Genomic DNA, 17,810 nt, shown 5'->3' with positions numbered 1-17,810 from the left:
CATTACCCATGGACACCTCCTTCCATAACTCATGGACACCTCCTTCCATAACTCATGGACACCTCCTTCCATTACCCATGGACACCTCCTTCCATTACCCATGGATACCTCCTTCCATTACCCATGGACACCTCTTTCCATTACCCATGGACACCTCCTTCCATTACCCATGGACACCTCCTTCCATAACCCATAGACACCTCCTTCCATTACCCATGGACACCTCCTTCCATTACCCATGGATACCTCCTTCCATTACCCATGGATACCTCCTTCCATGACTCATGAACACCTCCTTCCATTACCCATGGACACCTCCTTCCATTACCCATGGACACCTCCTTCCATTACCCATGGACACCTCCTTCCATTACCCATGGACACCTCCTTCCATTACCCATGGACACCTCCTTCCATTACCCATGGACACCTCCTTCCATAACCCATGGACACCTCCTTCCATTACCCATGGACACCTCCTTCCATTACCCATGGACACCTCCTTCCATTACCCATGGACACCTCCTTCCATTACCCATGGACACCTCCTTCCATTACCCATGGACACCTCCTTCCATTACCCATGGACACCTCCTTCCATAACCCATGGACACCTCCTTCCATTACCCATGGACACCTCCTTCCATTACCCATGGATACCTCCTTCCATGACTCATGAACATTTCCTTCTTGGTGACTAACTGCTCTTATTTCTCTTCTCTACCTTCTTTTTATTTTTTTTTCTATTTTTTTTTCTATGTGTCAGTCTGGACACTTCATGGGTTCTGGGTACTGTATGCCCCTCTAGAAGTCAAAACTTTATACAGGGTTGCTTACAGCATTTTACTACCTTAAGTGCCCACTTGTGAAGCAAATCCTACTTTAAATACCAGTTTTTACCAGCAAGGAACGAAAAAGACCTGTTTTCCTTTACTCAAAGCACAGGGATGAAGAAGAAATAACAGTCTCTGAACTGTTTTAGCTTTTTTCTAGAGTTATTGCTTGGTTAATGTCTACTTTGTGTGTGAGAAAGTGAGATTCTACAATCCATGTGTTGTGTAGTGTTGCCCCCTGTAGCTGGCTTTTTTACTCTTAGCTCTTTGGGGCCCTCCACCCAGCTCCCAGATACATACATGGAACCTTATTCTTACTTATTATTGCCCCAACTTAGCTTGGCTTATTTCTAGCCAGTTTTTTTTTAAGAAAACTTAAATTATCCATCTATCTTTTGTGTCTGGGTTTTTCCTTTCTCTATTGTATATGCCTTTCTTTATTTCTTACTCCATGGCCTGCTGGGTAGCTGGGTGACTGACCATTGATGCCCTCCTCTCCTCCTTTCTTTGCTCCTCAATCTCTCTTCCCAGATTTCTCCTCCTGTTTATCCTCTCTGCCTGCCAGCCCTGACTATCCTTTCTCCTGCCAAGCTATTGACCATCCCGCTCTTTATTAGACCAACCGGGTGTTTTAAACAGGCAAAGTAACACAGCTTCGCAGAGTTAAACAAATACCACATAAAAGACTGCAACACATCTTTGCATCATTAAACAAATATTCTACAGCATAAATGAATGTAACACATCTTCAACTAATATTCTACAACAGACTCCCTGTCCCTCCAGGATTTTTTTTTTTTTACCTAAAGAGAAGATGCCATCTCTCCAGAAGCTCTTCTGGATAATAATAGTTTTTTTTTTAATAGTTTAATAATAGTTATTTTTAAATGAAAGAAAAGAGTTGCAATTTTTTCTTCACTTATATAGAGGAACATGAGAGCAATTTCTACAATAGTTAACCGTATATATACTAATAACACAGTGTTCCTTTCTGAACTAGGCAGGGAGTACAGCCATGCTATACAGACTGACACACTGTGGATCCTTTCCTGTTGCTCTCCTTTGTCAATAATGTTTATGTGACACTTGGGATCACAAATAAGGCACAGGGACAAAGGGCATGTCACCAAGTTTCTTCTCCAGATCTTTAGGTTTTCAGGTGGAAAAGGCCAGTCTGTGACAGGGCAAGGACGTTCTCTCTTATTTCATGAAGGACAGCACAGGACATGGTTGTATGCTTACTAGAATTCTTACATGACGTCCTCTGTCACATAAAGGGACCGCGAGCAGTGAGCTTTCTCACAGACCCTGGAGACACCTGGAACTCCCCTATGACACTGGCTCACTTACAAAAACACTCAGTACTAAGAGATTCTGTCATTAAAACAGACGTTTCAACTATCAGTTTTATCGGCTCAGTTGCCATCACAAAATGCCACCTGAGTGTTGGACCTTGAAGGTACCTGAAAATTCTTGTCCCAGTGGTTAGAATCTCACTAGTAAGATCAGTCTGTGAGAGTATCACACTTGATACAACTCTAGTAACTATGGCTAGGATTTAACACAATATACATTGAATCTTTTACTTGGTGGTGATGCGTGTGGTCTCTGGAAACATACACCAACCTTGTGATATGGGGATGGCATTATCTCCATTTTAAAGGAAATTAAGGTCTAGAGAAATCAGCTTCCTTGTCCAAGGCTATACAGGAACTCAGGCAGAGCCAGAGCTTGACTACAGAGCTCAAGTTCTCTAATGCTGTGTGACAGAACATCCACTAAAACTAAAATGCCTGTTGAGCATCATAAGTAAGCAGGGCCATACTAAGCACTTCTTCAAATAATGTCTTTCTACTCCAGGGTAAAAATTCTACCCCTTCTGGACTCTTCTTCATAGTTTTTTGTTTTTGTTGGTGGTGGTTTTTAAGATTTATTTATTTATTATGCATACAGTGTTCTGCCTGCATGTGTCCCTTCAGGTCAGAAGAGGGCACAAGATCTCATTACGGATGGTTGTGAGCCACCATGTGGTTGCTGGGAATTGAACTCAGGACCTCTGGAAGAGCAGCCAGTGCTCTTAACCAGTGAGTTAACTCTCCAGCCCCCACAGTTTTCTAAAGAAGCTCTTAAGCTGGGTGTACAAAAACTAAAGCAAAACTCACAGTAATTATGTAATAAGATTTTAAACATAAACACTGTTTGATCTTCAGGCCTGAAGTGTGATCAATATAGTATTATTACACTTGCATTCACCTCCTATTTTCCTTAAACATAGCCAGACTATGCAATGAAACTTGACCAACTAATAATTTGTACCATTTATTTTTTGTAGCTCTAACTTAAAACACAGTTCAGTGATTTAGCAGAAACATGTTGTTTTCTTGGAGAAACCATCTTACCGCTGTATGTATGAGTTGTTCACACCGCGATGATCCAAATCATGACTTAAAGCAGCAATCAGCAATGCAAGTGTCTCTAGATCCGTCAACTTGTTCTGTGTGCAAAGGCATTGAAATCAAGAAAAAGAAAGATAAAACACGGGGCAGGGTGTTCTCTGTGACTTTTCAGTATTTATTCCTGCACTTCTGTGCGGGCAGTCACAGAGACTCTAGAAACTCTGCTCTGTGGCTGATCAACTGTACTGTCGGTCACTAAGCTAAACCCGAGTCCAGTCATTTCGTTTAAAATTGGCCATTTAAAATGTGAAACCCCTGAAAGTAGGATATTTGACAGAGAATAATATTTTTTTCTTTACTTTTTAAAACTGGGAGGTTCTGAATTTAAATTATGTAACAGATATCTAGAATCTAGAATCACTTACTCAGAATAACTAGTCAATTCCCTCTGAAGATAAAATCTAAAGACAGAGATACAATAGGATTTGGCTGGAATTGAATGCTTTATGGGAATGCTTTCTACACTGGTCTTCCTTTTCATCAGCCTCTGATCAAGGCACATGAAACCAAAACCTGTCTGAAATAGCACTTATAGAAGTGACCGCCTTCCACACAGAGGAGGACAGACAACAATGAGCTCATCTATGACAGCACTTGGTGAATTTTGAGAAATTCTGCTATGGAGCAGTTGACTGTGAATATGATAAATATACTATTTTTCTCTCAATGTCTTCCTCTGACAGAAATATTCATTTGCCCAAAGACTGCTAAAATGTAACATGAAGTTGGGAGGTTTTGCTACATCATATTTACTACAATTGAAATAAAGCTAACAGCCAACTATTCTGCGGTACTAATCTTCAACCAACCATGAGTCAATATGTGGTAAATTATTCAATGACCATACTGCACATTAAAAATAATTTGAAAAGGTATGCTGTAAACTCTACTAAGCAGGGCTCTGAATGGCTCTGTAGTACCTGAATCTTGCCTGATTTCAGGGCAGCAAACATGCACTGTGCCGTGTTAAAAGCATGCCTCCAATTGTGATAGGCAACGTTCTTCCGATAATTCTTCTTGACACTTAAAATCCATCTGCAAAGAACCTTTAGGAAATGAAGGATGAGGAGCGACAATAATTGCCAAGTTAGTCATCATTTTCTAAGTTCCAGGCACCTTGCAGCAGTCACTTCAATCCTTACAACCTTGGGGTTGGGGAGAGGGGGCGGTGGGGCATGACTATTCTGATCCTTTCACAAAGGAAGAAACCAACACTCTTCATGTGGCTTCTGGTGGGGTGGGGATGGGGAAGGATTCAGTTTTCTTTAAGGGTCTGGCCACTGGAAGTTTCACCAGGCTCCAGTGAGTATATGGGCAATATGAATTGGACTGTTTTCGTTTGTTTGTTTTTTCCTTTTTCTTTTCTTCTTTTCTTTGGATAAGACCACAAGGGAGAGGGGGGCGGACCTGGGAAGTCAGGCAAGTGAATGTGATCAGGAGCATTATGTGAAACTCCCAAATAATCAATAAAAATATATGTTAGGAAAAAATGAATAGCTGTTTTAAAGAGAGAGGGAGAGAGAGAGAGAGAGAGAGAGAGAGAGAGAGAGAGAGAGAGAGAGAGAGAGAGAAGAAAGACCCCTACACTCAAACAGGCAACCTGTCAGTGGTGGTTGTTTATAAGGGGCAGGGCCAGAATTCAAATATAGCCGGTTCAATCCAGAACCTACCACGTTAACCTAGTTAAATTAGATGAAAAATAGATAATACTCCAAAGAAAGGTATTTTGTCAAGGGTAGGACACTAACTACTTTTATAAAAAATATTCCCCCATGTCCTCCTTAGAATCCAGAGTCCTACGTCATGAGTGTTGGGGAATGAGCTGTCTCCATGCTCTCATGCTGTACACTGGTGTGCAAGGATCTAAGGTGGCCTGGGGTCGAGATGTCCAGCTCAGGTCTCAGGACAAACTAGAATCACAGGTCTTAATGCCCTCTTCATCAGATCTTTACACTTTTGGTTCTGCCTAAGTGTTAGGCACCGTTAATGTCTGGCCACCAAGATACCAAAATTTGGAGATAATGTACACAAAGGAAAGCTCCTGGGACCTATACGGAAAAAATTTATTTTAAAAGATGGGAAGGGGCGGGGAAAGGCAAAATTGTTCAAGCAAGTCTCCCAAGTTGGGATTTATTTAACTTCTAAGTGGAGTATTAAATGAAATCCTCAGGGACCCATGATCTAAGCATGGTGATTCTGTTTGTGTTACTAGTCTGCCTCTCTTAAAATCTGAATGATTTACCCTATTTTTATAAAAACAAGTATGTGCTATCCCCAAGTATGTCACTGGGGATACTGCGAACACAAAGAGCATTGCCTGAGGACTGGAAAAAGGATAAGGGGAAAGAATGCAGCTTTCAAAGTCTTCAACTTCGTGATTGGCTCTGGGGGCTGAGCCGGAGTCTCTTGGCTGTTGGTGGAAATGGCTCCACCACAGAGGACTTGGTATAATCACTTTTCATTTTACAACTTTTTCTTCTAGTTCTGTGGCTCAGTTCACCGGGAATTCCCCAACCAAGAACCCTGGGATCTCTGAGCATTGGGCCCTGTGAGTTACCCTGTGAGTAAGCAGGTTTGTGTGCCCAAGGTGGATGTGCGCTCCCTCAGCACTGAAATCTCAGTACAGATTTCCTTACTCTGGCCCCTTCTGAACACTCTGGTGGAAAGATGGCAGACCAGCTACAGCAGGAGGATTTGAAACAAAAGCCACAAGTTTTACTTTGATATGTTTTGAGAGTACACACTAGTACCGTGTAGAAAATCTCTTGTGATTAATTAAAGCAGGGAAAAAAAACAATGGAAAAACTGGAAAATTCGGTGTCTGAATATATCCTTCACTAGTTCAAAACCTAAAGCTATTATTAAATATGTATACATACCCTGCAATTGAACAGTGGCTAAAATAACTCCTGTTAGGAATCTGGTAAAAACATATCAGCTTGGGGCTCTTTGAGGATGGACCCCTCCATCACAACATACATTGAACTCTATCTCCTGAGTCTCAGAGGGAGAGGAAAATATTAGAATTTGAAACAGGGTTCAGGTTAATTATCAGTAAAGAGGTTTGGTCAGTGGTTGATAACACCTTTGAGGAAGGCCAAAGACTGCCTTCGATAAAAAAAAAAAAAAAAAAAAAAAAAAAAAGGATAGTCTTAGGACCTCGAGGGGACAGCCTACAGCCAGGGGGTGAAGAGACTGAGAAAGTACCTAAGGAGAGAGATGTGCACTCCCAGCCCCCAGAAGCCATTGCTGCTGATGCAGGGATCATACACTCACTGCTAAGCCTGCCCATTTTCTGAGTTCCTGTTCAGAGAATAACATTTTCTTTCCCCTCTTCCTATCTCCTTTTTCCAAACCAAACTGACCCAAACCCTAAACCTGCTTGTGCTGACACTCTGGGCATTTTTTTTTTTCTGAAGACCTCCCACTCCCAAGCAGCTGCTCAGACTTCCATTGCTGAGCCTGTGTGGCTTAACCTACTCCCAAAGCCTCGCTTCTCTCTTCCTCTGCTCCTGGCAGCTGCTGAGATCCACAGCCTACTTTTCCTGCTATTTCTCTTAGCCTCTGATAAAAATGACCCTCGAGTTTCTGAGTCCATTTTAAAAATCTTTCCCCACATGACTAAGAAGCTGCTGAAAGGACCTGTGTTCCCCAGGACTGTGGCAAGAAGCACAGCATATACAGTTTGTGGGGTACAGACAGAAAGGACAGACGTGGAAACACAAACAACACGTGTTGTTCTAATAAAGTGGACTCTGAGAGACCGGTAACAGGCAACGGCATAAATTAATGCTGAAGGTTTGTGGTTCAGTGTGAAATGTCACTTGATAGGGGCAACCTCTCCACCTAAAATTCTACTGACAAGAATACCTGAAATAAAAGAGAAGACTAGCTACTTAGGCAGAAAATCCAACCAGAATAGTCCTAACAGCTAGGTTAATGCTGCCCAGAATAAATGTAAAAAAAAAAAAATGTTTTTTTTTTAAAATCAAAGTTAGTTAGCCCACAAAGTGCCAATATTTCATAAATTTTCTCCACCTTGTAAAAGTTTTATGTTAAGGAATTAAAATCTTTTAATCTCCCCACTGTGTACAACTTTTAAGCAAATCTTTTTTTTTTTTTTCCAAATCTTTAATCTCTTCCACCCGGCAAAGCTTTCCTTTATGCAGAGGGCTCCCTGCACTCCTGGAAGTCTGCGGTCTGCTGCAGCACATCACTGTCCTCCACGGCCTTTGCACTGAACCTTTTAAAACTCGCCAATCTCAAGGCCTGGGAGGCCAGATCCCGGGGGGAAAATACACAGTCACCATCTGTATTAGAATAAAAAGGAAGTGGACTTCCTGCCCCGGTGTGCTCCCAAGCCCTTCTGGGTCACCATGTTCCTTTTTTTTTTTTTTTTTAAAGAAATTGCCTTGAGGAATTACTTTTACTTTGTTCATGTGTTTCTTTGTATGGCACTGAAGTGATCTATTGTTTGTTTGTTTGTTTTTTTTTTAACATTAAGATAGGGGTATGAATCCGAGGAAAGGATTGCCAGGGAAAATGAGGATCTATCCATCTGTATTACCCAATCCTCAAATGTTACCTATAAACCAAACAAAAAGTAAATCAACAAGAGGAGTTTTGGGAGAGACTCATGCTCCTGTGTTCTAGCCAAGCCCTTGGAAGAGGGTCATTGTTAGTTACAGCTGTGAACGCTCCAGGAACACATGGATCTGGTCAAGTTAGGAAGTAAAACCGTGATCCATATTTAGGACCTCTAACTCTAGATTCGAACTTATCACATCTACAGAGCAGACTTTTAAAGTGAGCCCTATCTCGTACAGTGTAAGCAAATTTGTCCTGAAGGGGGAATAATTGACAAGCTCGATATAACTGTGGATTATGCATAATATTATCAGCACGTACATATACAGGCATGTAATATACAGACGAATATGTAGTTCATACAGACTCCCACGGAGCAGTAACACCATTTACTCTAGCTGGTGAGGAAACTGAAAATGTGGGAGATGAATGCCCAAGTGAATGTGGACTGATCACTAAGAGATCTATGATTGAAGTCCATGACATTTCTACTCCATGATGGCTTCGTTTCTTCATCCATGAATGAGATTCATTCATAAGAACTTGTTGGAATAATCAAACAACACAGCATCCCTTAACTAACACTCAGACAAGAGAGACCCATTATTAACCTATTTGTATTGTTTGGTTTTCATTGAAGAAAAAGTAGTATGAACTTTGGTTAAATTTAAGAAAGAATCAGATTAGGGTCTCCAGGAACATAAATGACACTCTATCAACCTTAGTTATATCCACCCTCAGTTTTCTTTCCACACTGTGAGGCCTTTGAGAGCAGGGTCAACTCAGCATTGGAATCACAGAGAACATGTGAGTAACTTTTCATTGTGTGAATTAATGAAGGGCTAAATAGAATTACAACAGCCTTGAAGACAGAAAGTTTATATAGGAAATCTATATTTGGAGACTGGGGCTCCCAGGGCCTTATTTCTGCTCTATGGAAATGACCTCGTTTGAGTAGTCTGGCCTCACCAGCACCTACGGCCCTGGTGCAGGTCCAGTCTACATTGTTATCTTGGCAATGATGTCAAGATAGTTTCAGGCTTCGAACTCCTCAGTGAGTCGCCATTGTTGTCAGGAGGAGAGGAGTTAGTTCCCTTTGATGGCTTACCAGGCAACGGGTTCTGCTGCTCACCCTTCCAGCTGCTTCTCTGGCCACCTTCCCCTCCCCCGCATCCCACTCAGCATCTCCTGCCACCTGCTTTGGCACTTCTATTAATGTAAGTAAAATTCCCCTGTCTCCTTCAACCTGGAGCTTGACACTTGGTGGGAATCCAATAAACCCATCTTTTGTTTTTGATTTTTTGAGACAGGGTTTTTCTATGTAGCTCTGGCTGTCCTGGAACTCACTCTGTAGACCAGGCTGGCCTCAGACTCACAGAGATCTGCCTTCCTTTGCCTCCCAAGTGCTGGGATTAAAGGTGTGTGCCACCACCACCCAGCTTAATGAATGCAGTTTTTTGTTTGTTTTTGTTTGTTTGGTTGGTTGGGTTTTTTGGTTTTTCGAGACAGGGTTTCTCTGTGTAGCTTTGTGCCTTTCCTGGAACTCGCTCTGTAGACCAGGCTGGCCTCGAACTCACAGAGATCCGCCTGCCTCTGCCTCCCAAGTGCTGGGATTAAAGGCGTGTGCCACCACCACCCAGCATGAATGCGTTTTTAGTGACAGATGGTTTTTCTTAGGTTTTAATCATTAAAACCCCTATTACATGCTATTAGTCAGGTCCAGTTTTCTGTCTCACACACATTCACACACACAAACATACTCACACAGACACACACACACACCCATTTTTACCAAAGGCCATCACTGCCTTCCTACCTCGTGTTTCATCTGGAAGTTCTGCACAAGGTTGAGGTCGGTGAACATCCGAATTGTACACAGTGCTGTTTCCAGGTCGGACAGCTCAAAGTCACTGAAGCTGAAGTCGGTAATTTTAAGGGTTTGGGCAGATGGTACCACAGCAGCCTTAATGAAGAGAAGACAATGAAATAAAGCTGTGAACTAAGAGAGCAGTTAGTCATGACGTTTTCTTCCTTTTCTGTGGGGAAACAGAACATGTTGTTTATTTTATCTTTCCTTTTAGCACTGCCATGGTTGGGGTCTGGAAAGTTCCCGAAAATGCTCTTATGTTAAAGGCTTGTTCTCCAGCCTAGTGCTATTGGGATGTCTTAGTTTGGGTTTCAATTGCTGTGGTAAAACAACATGACCAAAAGCAACTTGTGGTGGAAGAGGTTTCTTCATCTTACAAAGTGTAGTCCGTCATCCAAGGAAGTCAGGGAAGGAACTCAGAGTAGGAACCTGGTGGCGAGGATGGGTACAGAGGCCATGGAGGGGTGCTGCTTACTGGTTGGATCCTTATGGCTTGATTAGCTACTTTCTTACAGCACCCAGGACCACCAGTCCAGGGGTGGCACTGCCCACAGGGGTGGCACTGCCCACAGTGAGCTGTGCCTAGCCACATCAATCATCAATCAAGAAAATGCACAATGGCTTGCCCACATGCCAATCTGGTTGGGGCATTTCCTCTCTCGAGGTTCCCTCTTCCAAAATGGCTTCTGTCAAGCTTATATAAAGCTAGCCAGCACATGGGAGGTAATAGAATATTCCAGAGGTGGAACTCAGGGTGAAAATTAGATTACTGGAAGTATGCCCTAGAATGGTAGACTCTAGCCTTCTTTTCCTCTTACTGAAAGCACTACTGGATGTCATGGGACTGAACAGCTTTCTCGACCAGGCTTCTCCCATATAATGCACTGTGTCAACCCCAGACCCAAAGCAGTTGAGACGACTTGATCACACACTACAAACAAACCATGTTGTCAAGCGATGGCAGTAGACTAGACCTCTTTATCACAAGATCCCCCTGCACCTTTTAAATGGACTCATATCAACTTAACTAAAAGGATTCCAGATAGGTGAAAGAGAGAGGCTTGCCGCCATGAGACTGCACTTCAAACAGAAAGCAGCCCAGAGGACACCAATAACCCGGCCCTTTTATACCTCTGATTCATTTGACAGATGCAACTATCTGCAACTATTTCATTCCGGGAAGTCAAGCAGTAAGCAAGGTAAAGATAACGGTCCAAGCAATTTATATTTCATTCATACAAAAACCTTATGGATATGCACCCATTTCTTTAGCTACACTAACTTAAGCACGAAGAAGTCAGGCAAGGAATGGAGTCGGGTTTCCAAGACAGCACACTGCCGAGCTCAGATCTGACCTCATTGCTACTCTGTAGAGTCTACAGTGTAGACTAATGTGGATTCTCACCCAGCTTGAGCATGTCAACCACCTACAGTGCTAATAAAAGCTCTTGTGTGGGAATTTCCACTTAGTCCACTGCAGGTGGCCGTGGGAAGCTGATTTTGTTTGTATTTTGGAAGGGGTGGCTCTGATTTTTTAACTGAAATCCTTGGCTTTGATTTTATAGACGTTTAATTGTAGCAAGCACCTGGAGTGTCTTCGAAGACCTTGTTCTCTTCATCAGTCTCTCCTCTATTGTACCATCTGCTTCAGGGAGCTCCTGCTCTTTGCTAAATTCCCCTAGGGCAGACACAGTTACCACCGACAGTAGGACTAAGTGCCCCATGGTGCTAGCCCCTCTCTGGGAACACTTGCTAAGTGACATCAATGACTGTAACTCACTTTCATGGTTCCTATGCTTTCCTATTTATTAGCATAAATACTTAAGAGTAAACGGGAAGGGGGAAATCAAATCTTATTCTCTTTGCTTAACTCGACACAACAATTTCATTTCATTTAAAGATGGGCCTCCTACAAAGCTCAGGCTAACGTGGAACCTGTGATCTTCCTCCCTTAGCATTGCCACTATTGGCATGATAGGGATGCACCCAGGTTCTTAAAGTTCCAGAGCTTCCATGGAGGATGAGGCCCATGAGGCTTATCTGCCTGTATTGGGGCAGTCCTGCAAGTACATCTAAACTCGCTGTCAAAACCACCTAAGTTGGCCGGGCGGTGGTGGCGCACGCCTTTAATCCCAGCACTCGGGAGGCAGAGCCAGGCGGATCTCTGTGAGTTCGAGGCCAGCCTGGGCTACCAAGTGAGTTCCAGGAAAGGCGCAAAGCTACACAGAGAAACCCTGTCTCGAAAAACCAAAATAAAATAAAATAAAATAAAAAAATAAATAAAAATAAAAAACCACCTAAGTTGTTATGCTGTCTATGTGTTAGGAAAATTAAGCAGGAACATGGTTTTTTCTAAAGCATCAATGAAAGAGTAACTGGCTACCGAGGGTCCCTGGCAGCCTCATTACTCTCCTGTGTTCTTGCTGGAGCCTATGACTACTTGAACTTGTAGGGCCTGCTACTCCCCCATCCATGGACCATTCACGCTATGGGCATGCAATTGAGTATTACTATTTGTGTTAGCCTTACCAGGCTGAGAGCAGCTTGATGGAAAGAGCCTTTTGTTTACTGAGAAAAGAAGTAACAAGGGTGGAAAGAGTTGCCAAAGCCTCTAGGCTTCCTAACATTCAGACAGCACTATCGCGCGTTACCTTCAACTTTCCTGAACGAAAGCCATCGTAATACTAAAACCTCCCGGAAGGACTGAGAGTTGTATGGCCCCTATACCTTTAAAGCTATTTCACCTACTCATGTTTCTCCTCACACACAAGAGATTGTTCCATTCTGGAAGACTCTTCCCCTAAGACAAAAATTCACAAGAAAATATGTACTCTATAAAGCCAGTCCCATGGACTTCAGTGTGGGCTGAAACGGGAAGACAACTGAGATGTTTAGAAAAAGGTCTCAGCCGGGCGGTGGTGGCGCACGCCTTTAATCCCAGCACTCGGGAGGCAGAGCCAGGCGGATCTCTGTGAGTTCGAGGCCAGCCTGGTCTCCAAAGCGAGTTCCAGGAAAGGCGCAAAGCTACACAGAGAAACCCTGTCTCGAAAAACCAAAAAAAAAAAAAAAAAAAAAAAAAAAAAAAAAAAAAAGAAAAAGGTCTCACTGTTTACAGTGGCGTCCAGCGTCAGGGATGGAGCAACTCCAGTTGAGGAGGAGGAAACAGACAGCAGCTGCTTTCTTTAAGCGAATCCACTGGACAAGAGGACAGATGTTTTATTCTTAAGCATTATTTTTCTTCTAGCAGGACACTCTCTTCCTTTTCTTCCACAAAGCATATTCCACAGCTGCAGGGGAGGTGGCCCACACAGCCCAGGCCTCTCCCTTGTGCATGGATTCTCTGGCTCTCAGACGGACAGGAAAGCAGCTTCCTTTCCGCCTTCACTCGCTACCACACCACGGCACACCCAGACTCCATGAACTGACCCGGCAGAGACACGCAAACATTTTCCATGAGAGCCTTGTAGTCAGATATGGGGTTCAGAACTTGGATTAGCCACTAACAAGGCTTGAGAAAGTCAGAGACCCCTTTAAAAAACCCTTCTTCTTTAACAATCATATCCACTAACAAGGCTTGAGAAAGTCAGAGACCCCTTTAAAAAACCCTTCTTCTTTAACGATCATATCCACTAACAAGGCTTGAGAAAGTCAGAGACCCCTTTAAAAAACCCTTCTTCTTTAACGATCATATCCACTAACAAGGCTTGAGAAAGTCAGAGACCCCTTTAAAAAACCCTTCTTCTTTAACGATCATATAAAATGTCAACTTTCTCTTTGTTTTTCTCACTATTTCAGAAGATAAAATATTGTACATTTTCCATTTCATAGCAGAGACCAAAGTGTGTGGTATTTGGGGGCAGAGCAGTCAGGTACAATTCTCGGGGCTTCTTTTAGTACAGCTGTACGTACTAGAATTTAGAAAGTGAGATGCCAGACAGGGACACAGGCAGGATAACCGCAGATCTTCACTTCCCTTCTCCTGTGAATGTGGTGCCCCAGTCACATCCCAAGCTCTGTAGCAGACCACTTGCTACAGCCTCCCCTCCCGTCCTGCCCCCCATCTCCAGGAGATCATACAGACCTGCTCCTTCAACTCTTCTTCCCTCCACTCATCTTGTCATCCCAGCCCCCAATTCCAGCAGGTATTCCCTGGGAACCCACCAGCCAACTCTGCCAGAGAAGCAAGTAGGTCAGCAAAGCAGGGAAGCAAGCTTCATATTGTCTTATTCTCTCATCTTCTCTAAGTCCAGCCACCCAGTCTCATGCCCAGCTACATGGCAGACTACCTGCTGTGGCCTCTCCTCATTCTCTATGTCCATTCCCAGGGGATAAAGGAGATCCTGGTGGGACATCCTGCTTTCCTCCCTCTGATGGACCCCTTCAGCCTCCCCTTCTTAGTCCATCCCCACTCCGGAGTGTGTGGTCCCAATACAGAGAAACATACTTTTCCCTGAACCTCCAGTGGCCACACCTATCAAGATCCCAGAAGAATTTCTTTCAAGGCAACACACAGCCATCACAACCTCCTAAGAACCAGAGAGGGCAACAGAAATCAAGGAACAAAACGCTCACCCAACAAAGACAAGACCAGACATCAGCACCCAGAATTACAATCATCCCAAACCCAGATGCTTAGACAACAGGGTAAAAAACACAGTCAATACCAGCCAGGACAAAGTCTCCGGTAGAGTCCAGCTATCCTACCACAGCAGGCCCTGAGAACTGCAACACTGCTAAGCACAAAACAAAGACCTTAAAATAGCCTTTATGAATACGATGGAGGGCCCCAAAGAGGAAATGAATAAATCCCTTAAAGAAATCTGTGAAAACACAAACAAAAACTGGAATGAAATAAATAAAACAGTTCAAGAACCGAAAGGAGAAACAGAATCAATAAAGAAAACCCAAACTGAGGAAAATCTGGAAATGAAAAAGTTTGGAATTCAAACAGGAACTTCATAGGCAAGACTCACCAACCTGAAAACACACACACACACACACACACACACACACACACACACACACCACACACACACATCAAAAAGAACATCCACCATGATCAAGTAGGCTTTATGCCAGAAATGTAGGGATGGTTCAACATACATAAGTTGACAAATGTAATTCACCATATAAACAGTAAAAGACAAAAACCACATGATCATCTTATAAGATACAGAAAAGGCCTTTGACAAAGTCTAACACCCTTTCATGATAACAGTCTTGGAAAGCTTAGAGATACAAAGGACATACATCAATAAAATAAAAGTAGTTAACAGAGATCCCAAGGCCAACATCAACTTTAATGGAGAGAAATTCAAAGCAACTCTACTAAAATCAGGAACAAGACAAGGCTGTCCACTCTCTCCATATCTATTCAATGTAGTATTTGGAGTCTTAATCAGAACAATAAGATGCCTGAAGGAGATCAAGGCATACAAATTACAAAGGATGAAGTCAAAGTTTCTATATTTGCAGATGATATGATACTAAACATAAGTGACCCTAAAAATTCCCCTGGGAAACTCCTACAGCTAATAAATTCTTTCAGCAAAGTAGTTGGATACAAAATTAAAAACCAGCAGCCTTCCTATATACAAATGACAAATGGACTGAAAAAGAAATCAGGGAAACAACACCTTCCACAATAGCCTCAAATAATATAAAACATCTTGGGGTAACTCTAACCAAGTAAGTGAAAGACTTGTATGATTAAAAACTTTAATCATATTGAAGAGAGAATGTGAAGAAGATATCAGAAGATGGAAAGATCTCCCATGCTCATGGATCAGTAGGATTAACATAGTAAAAATGGCCGTCTTACTAAAAGCTATCTACAGATTCACTGTAATTCCCATTAAAATTCCAACATAATTCTTCACAGAAGTTGAAAGGACAATTTTCAGCTTCATGTGGAAAATTAAAACAAAAACAAAAACCCAGGATAGCTAATACAGTCCTGAGTAACAGAAGAACAATGGGAGATATCATTACTTCCTATTTCAAGCTATACAACAGAGCTATAGTAATAAAAACTGCATGGTATTAGCACAAAAACAGGCACATTGATCAATGGAATCAAATTGAAGACCCAAAAATAATTCCACAAACATGGACACCTGATTTTATAAAGAAGTCAGGAATACATGCTTGAAAAGAGACAGTATCTACAACAAGTGCTGGTCAAACTATAGATGCATGTAGATGAAGCCAAACAGAGCCACACTTACCACACTGTAAAACGCAGCTCCACAAGGACCAAAGACATCAACAAAAACTAGATAAACTGAATCTGACAGAAAAGAAAGTAGGAATAGCCTTGAACTCATTGGCACAGGAAAAGACTTTTAGAACAAAATTCCACTAGCTCCGGCACAAAGACCAACAATTATTAAATGGGAACTCATGAAACTGAAATGCTTCTGCATGGCAAAGGACATTGTCATTCAGACAGAGGCAGCCTAAAAAAACTGGAAAGGATTTTTAGCAATTCCATGCCCAACAGAGGGCTAATATCCAAAATATGTAAAGAACCCAAACAACTAGATATCAAGAACACAAACCAACTAAAAACAGGGGTGCAGCTCTAACCAGCAAATTCTCAAATTGGAATCTCAAACGGCTGAGAAACACTTAAAGAAATGTTCAATGTCCTTAGCCGTCAGGGAAATGCAAATCAAAACTACTTTGAGATTTCATGTTATACCCAGAGTGGCTAAGAATAATAAAACAAACAACAGTTCATGTTGATGAGGATGTAGAGTAAGGGGAACACTCCTCCATTGCTGGTGGCAGTGCAAACTTGTACAGCCACTGTGGAAATTAGTGTGGCGGTTCCGCAGGAAAATCATCATCGATCTACCTCAAGACCTAGCTCTACCATTCTTGGGTATATACCTGAAGGTCACTTCATCCTACCAGAGACACACATGCTCAGCTATGTTCACTGCTGCAATATTCATAATAGCCAGAAATTGGAAACAATGTAGATGTTTCTCAACAGATAACTGGATAAAAAAAAATGTGGTACACGTTTAGACAATGGAATATTACTCAGTCATTAAAAAATGAAATCATGAAATTCACAGGTAAAGGATGAAACTAGAAAAAAAAAATCATCCTGAGTGAGGTATCCCAGACCAAGAAAGACAAAAATTGTATGTATTTGCATATGTGTAGATATTAGCTGAAAGTCGATGATAACCAAGCTACAATACATAGAACTGCAGAGGTTAAATTTAGAGTAAGGGTCTGGAGTGGGGGCAGAGAGCTCTTTCTAGGAAAGGAAAATAGAATAGTTACAGATAGATGGTGGGGGACTAAGAGAGGAAGTATGAGGGAGACAGATAAAATCAAGGGCCATTAGAGTGGTAGTATGGAAACCTAAAATAGTAAAAGCTTTCTGAAATATACACATATATGAAGGCAATCTAAGTGAAATTTCCAAGTAAGGGGAAAGACAGAGACCCAGCTGGACATTTCTTGTCATCAAATGAAACTTCCAGTATGAGGACTGAGTTACATCTAATTGAGTTGTTGGTCAAAGGGATCCCATGGGATCCCCAAACAACACAGGTTGTTGCCAAGAATATAGGTTGCTCTCCACAAACGGATAGCAAAGCTCTATTCTGAAGACAACACCTACAAAATTCCACTGAACATGGAGAAGTCAGGCTGGTGACTACATACAGCCTTCATCTCTACATGCCAGCATCTTTGACACCAGAAGGTTCTCTGCTAGAGGCTACCAAAGGAGAAATGTAAACACCAACTCATCCACAATGGTGTCCTGCCTGCATGATACACTAGCATAATAATGGAACAAAGCTTGTTGGACTAACCAACCAATATCTGATTTGATTTAAGAACTACTCCCTGAGATGGAACCCATATCCAACATTGTTTGGGTGACCAAGACCCCGAGAGTAGACAGTTCATGGACTTAGGGTAAAACCAAATACTACTGTTCTTCTGAAAAAAAAAAAAAAAAAAAGTCAGGCGGTGGTGGCGCCCACCTTTAATCCCAACACTTGGGAGGCAAAGCCAGGCGGATCTTTGTGAGTTCGAGGC

General features: G+C 42.3%; 1 protein-coding gene across 2 annotated transcripts in view; it reads right to left on the bottom strand.

Annotated features, from left to right (window-relative positions):
- The window catches only part of Pde5a (phosphodiesterase 5A), a 141,085-nt gene that overhangs the window by 31,632 nt on the left and 91,643 nt on the right, over nt 1-17,810 (bottom strand). For both annotated transcript variants that reach the window (XM_052731317.1, XM_052731318.1), the window contains exons 12-14: nt 9,693-9,839; nt 4,210-4,335; nt 3,233-3,327 (exon numbers count right to left, since the gene is read on the bottom strand). In XM_052731317.1, coding sequence (XP_052587277.1) covers nt 3,233-3,327; nt 4,210-4,335; nt 9,693-9,839 — 368 coding nt within the window. The remainder of the gene's footprint in view (nt 1-3,232; nt 3,328-4,209; nt 4,336-9,692; nt 9,840-17,810) is intronic.

This window comes from Peromyscus californicus, unplaced genomic scaffold (assembly GCF_007827085.1).
Source record: "Peromyscus californicus insignis strain IS unplaced genomic scaffold, ASM782708v3 Scaffold_9__1_contigs__length_137607984, whole genome shotgun sequence".
Classification (NCBI taxonomy): domain Eukaryota; kingdom Metazoa; phylum Chordata; class Mammalia; order Rodentia; family Cricetidae; genus Peromyscus; species Peromyscus californicus.
Note: the sequence above shows the minus strand (reverse complement) of the source record. Positions and strands in the feature narration are given on the sequence as shown.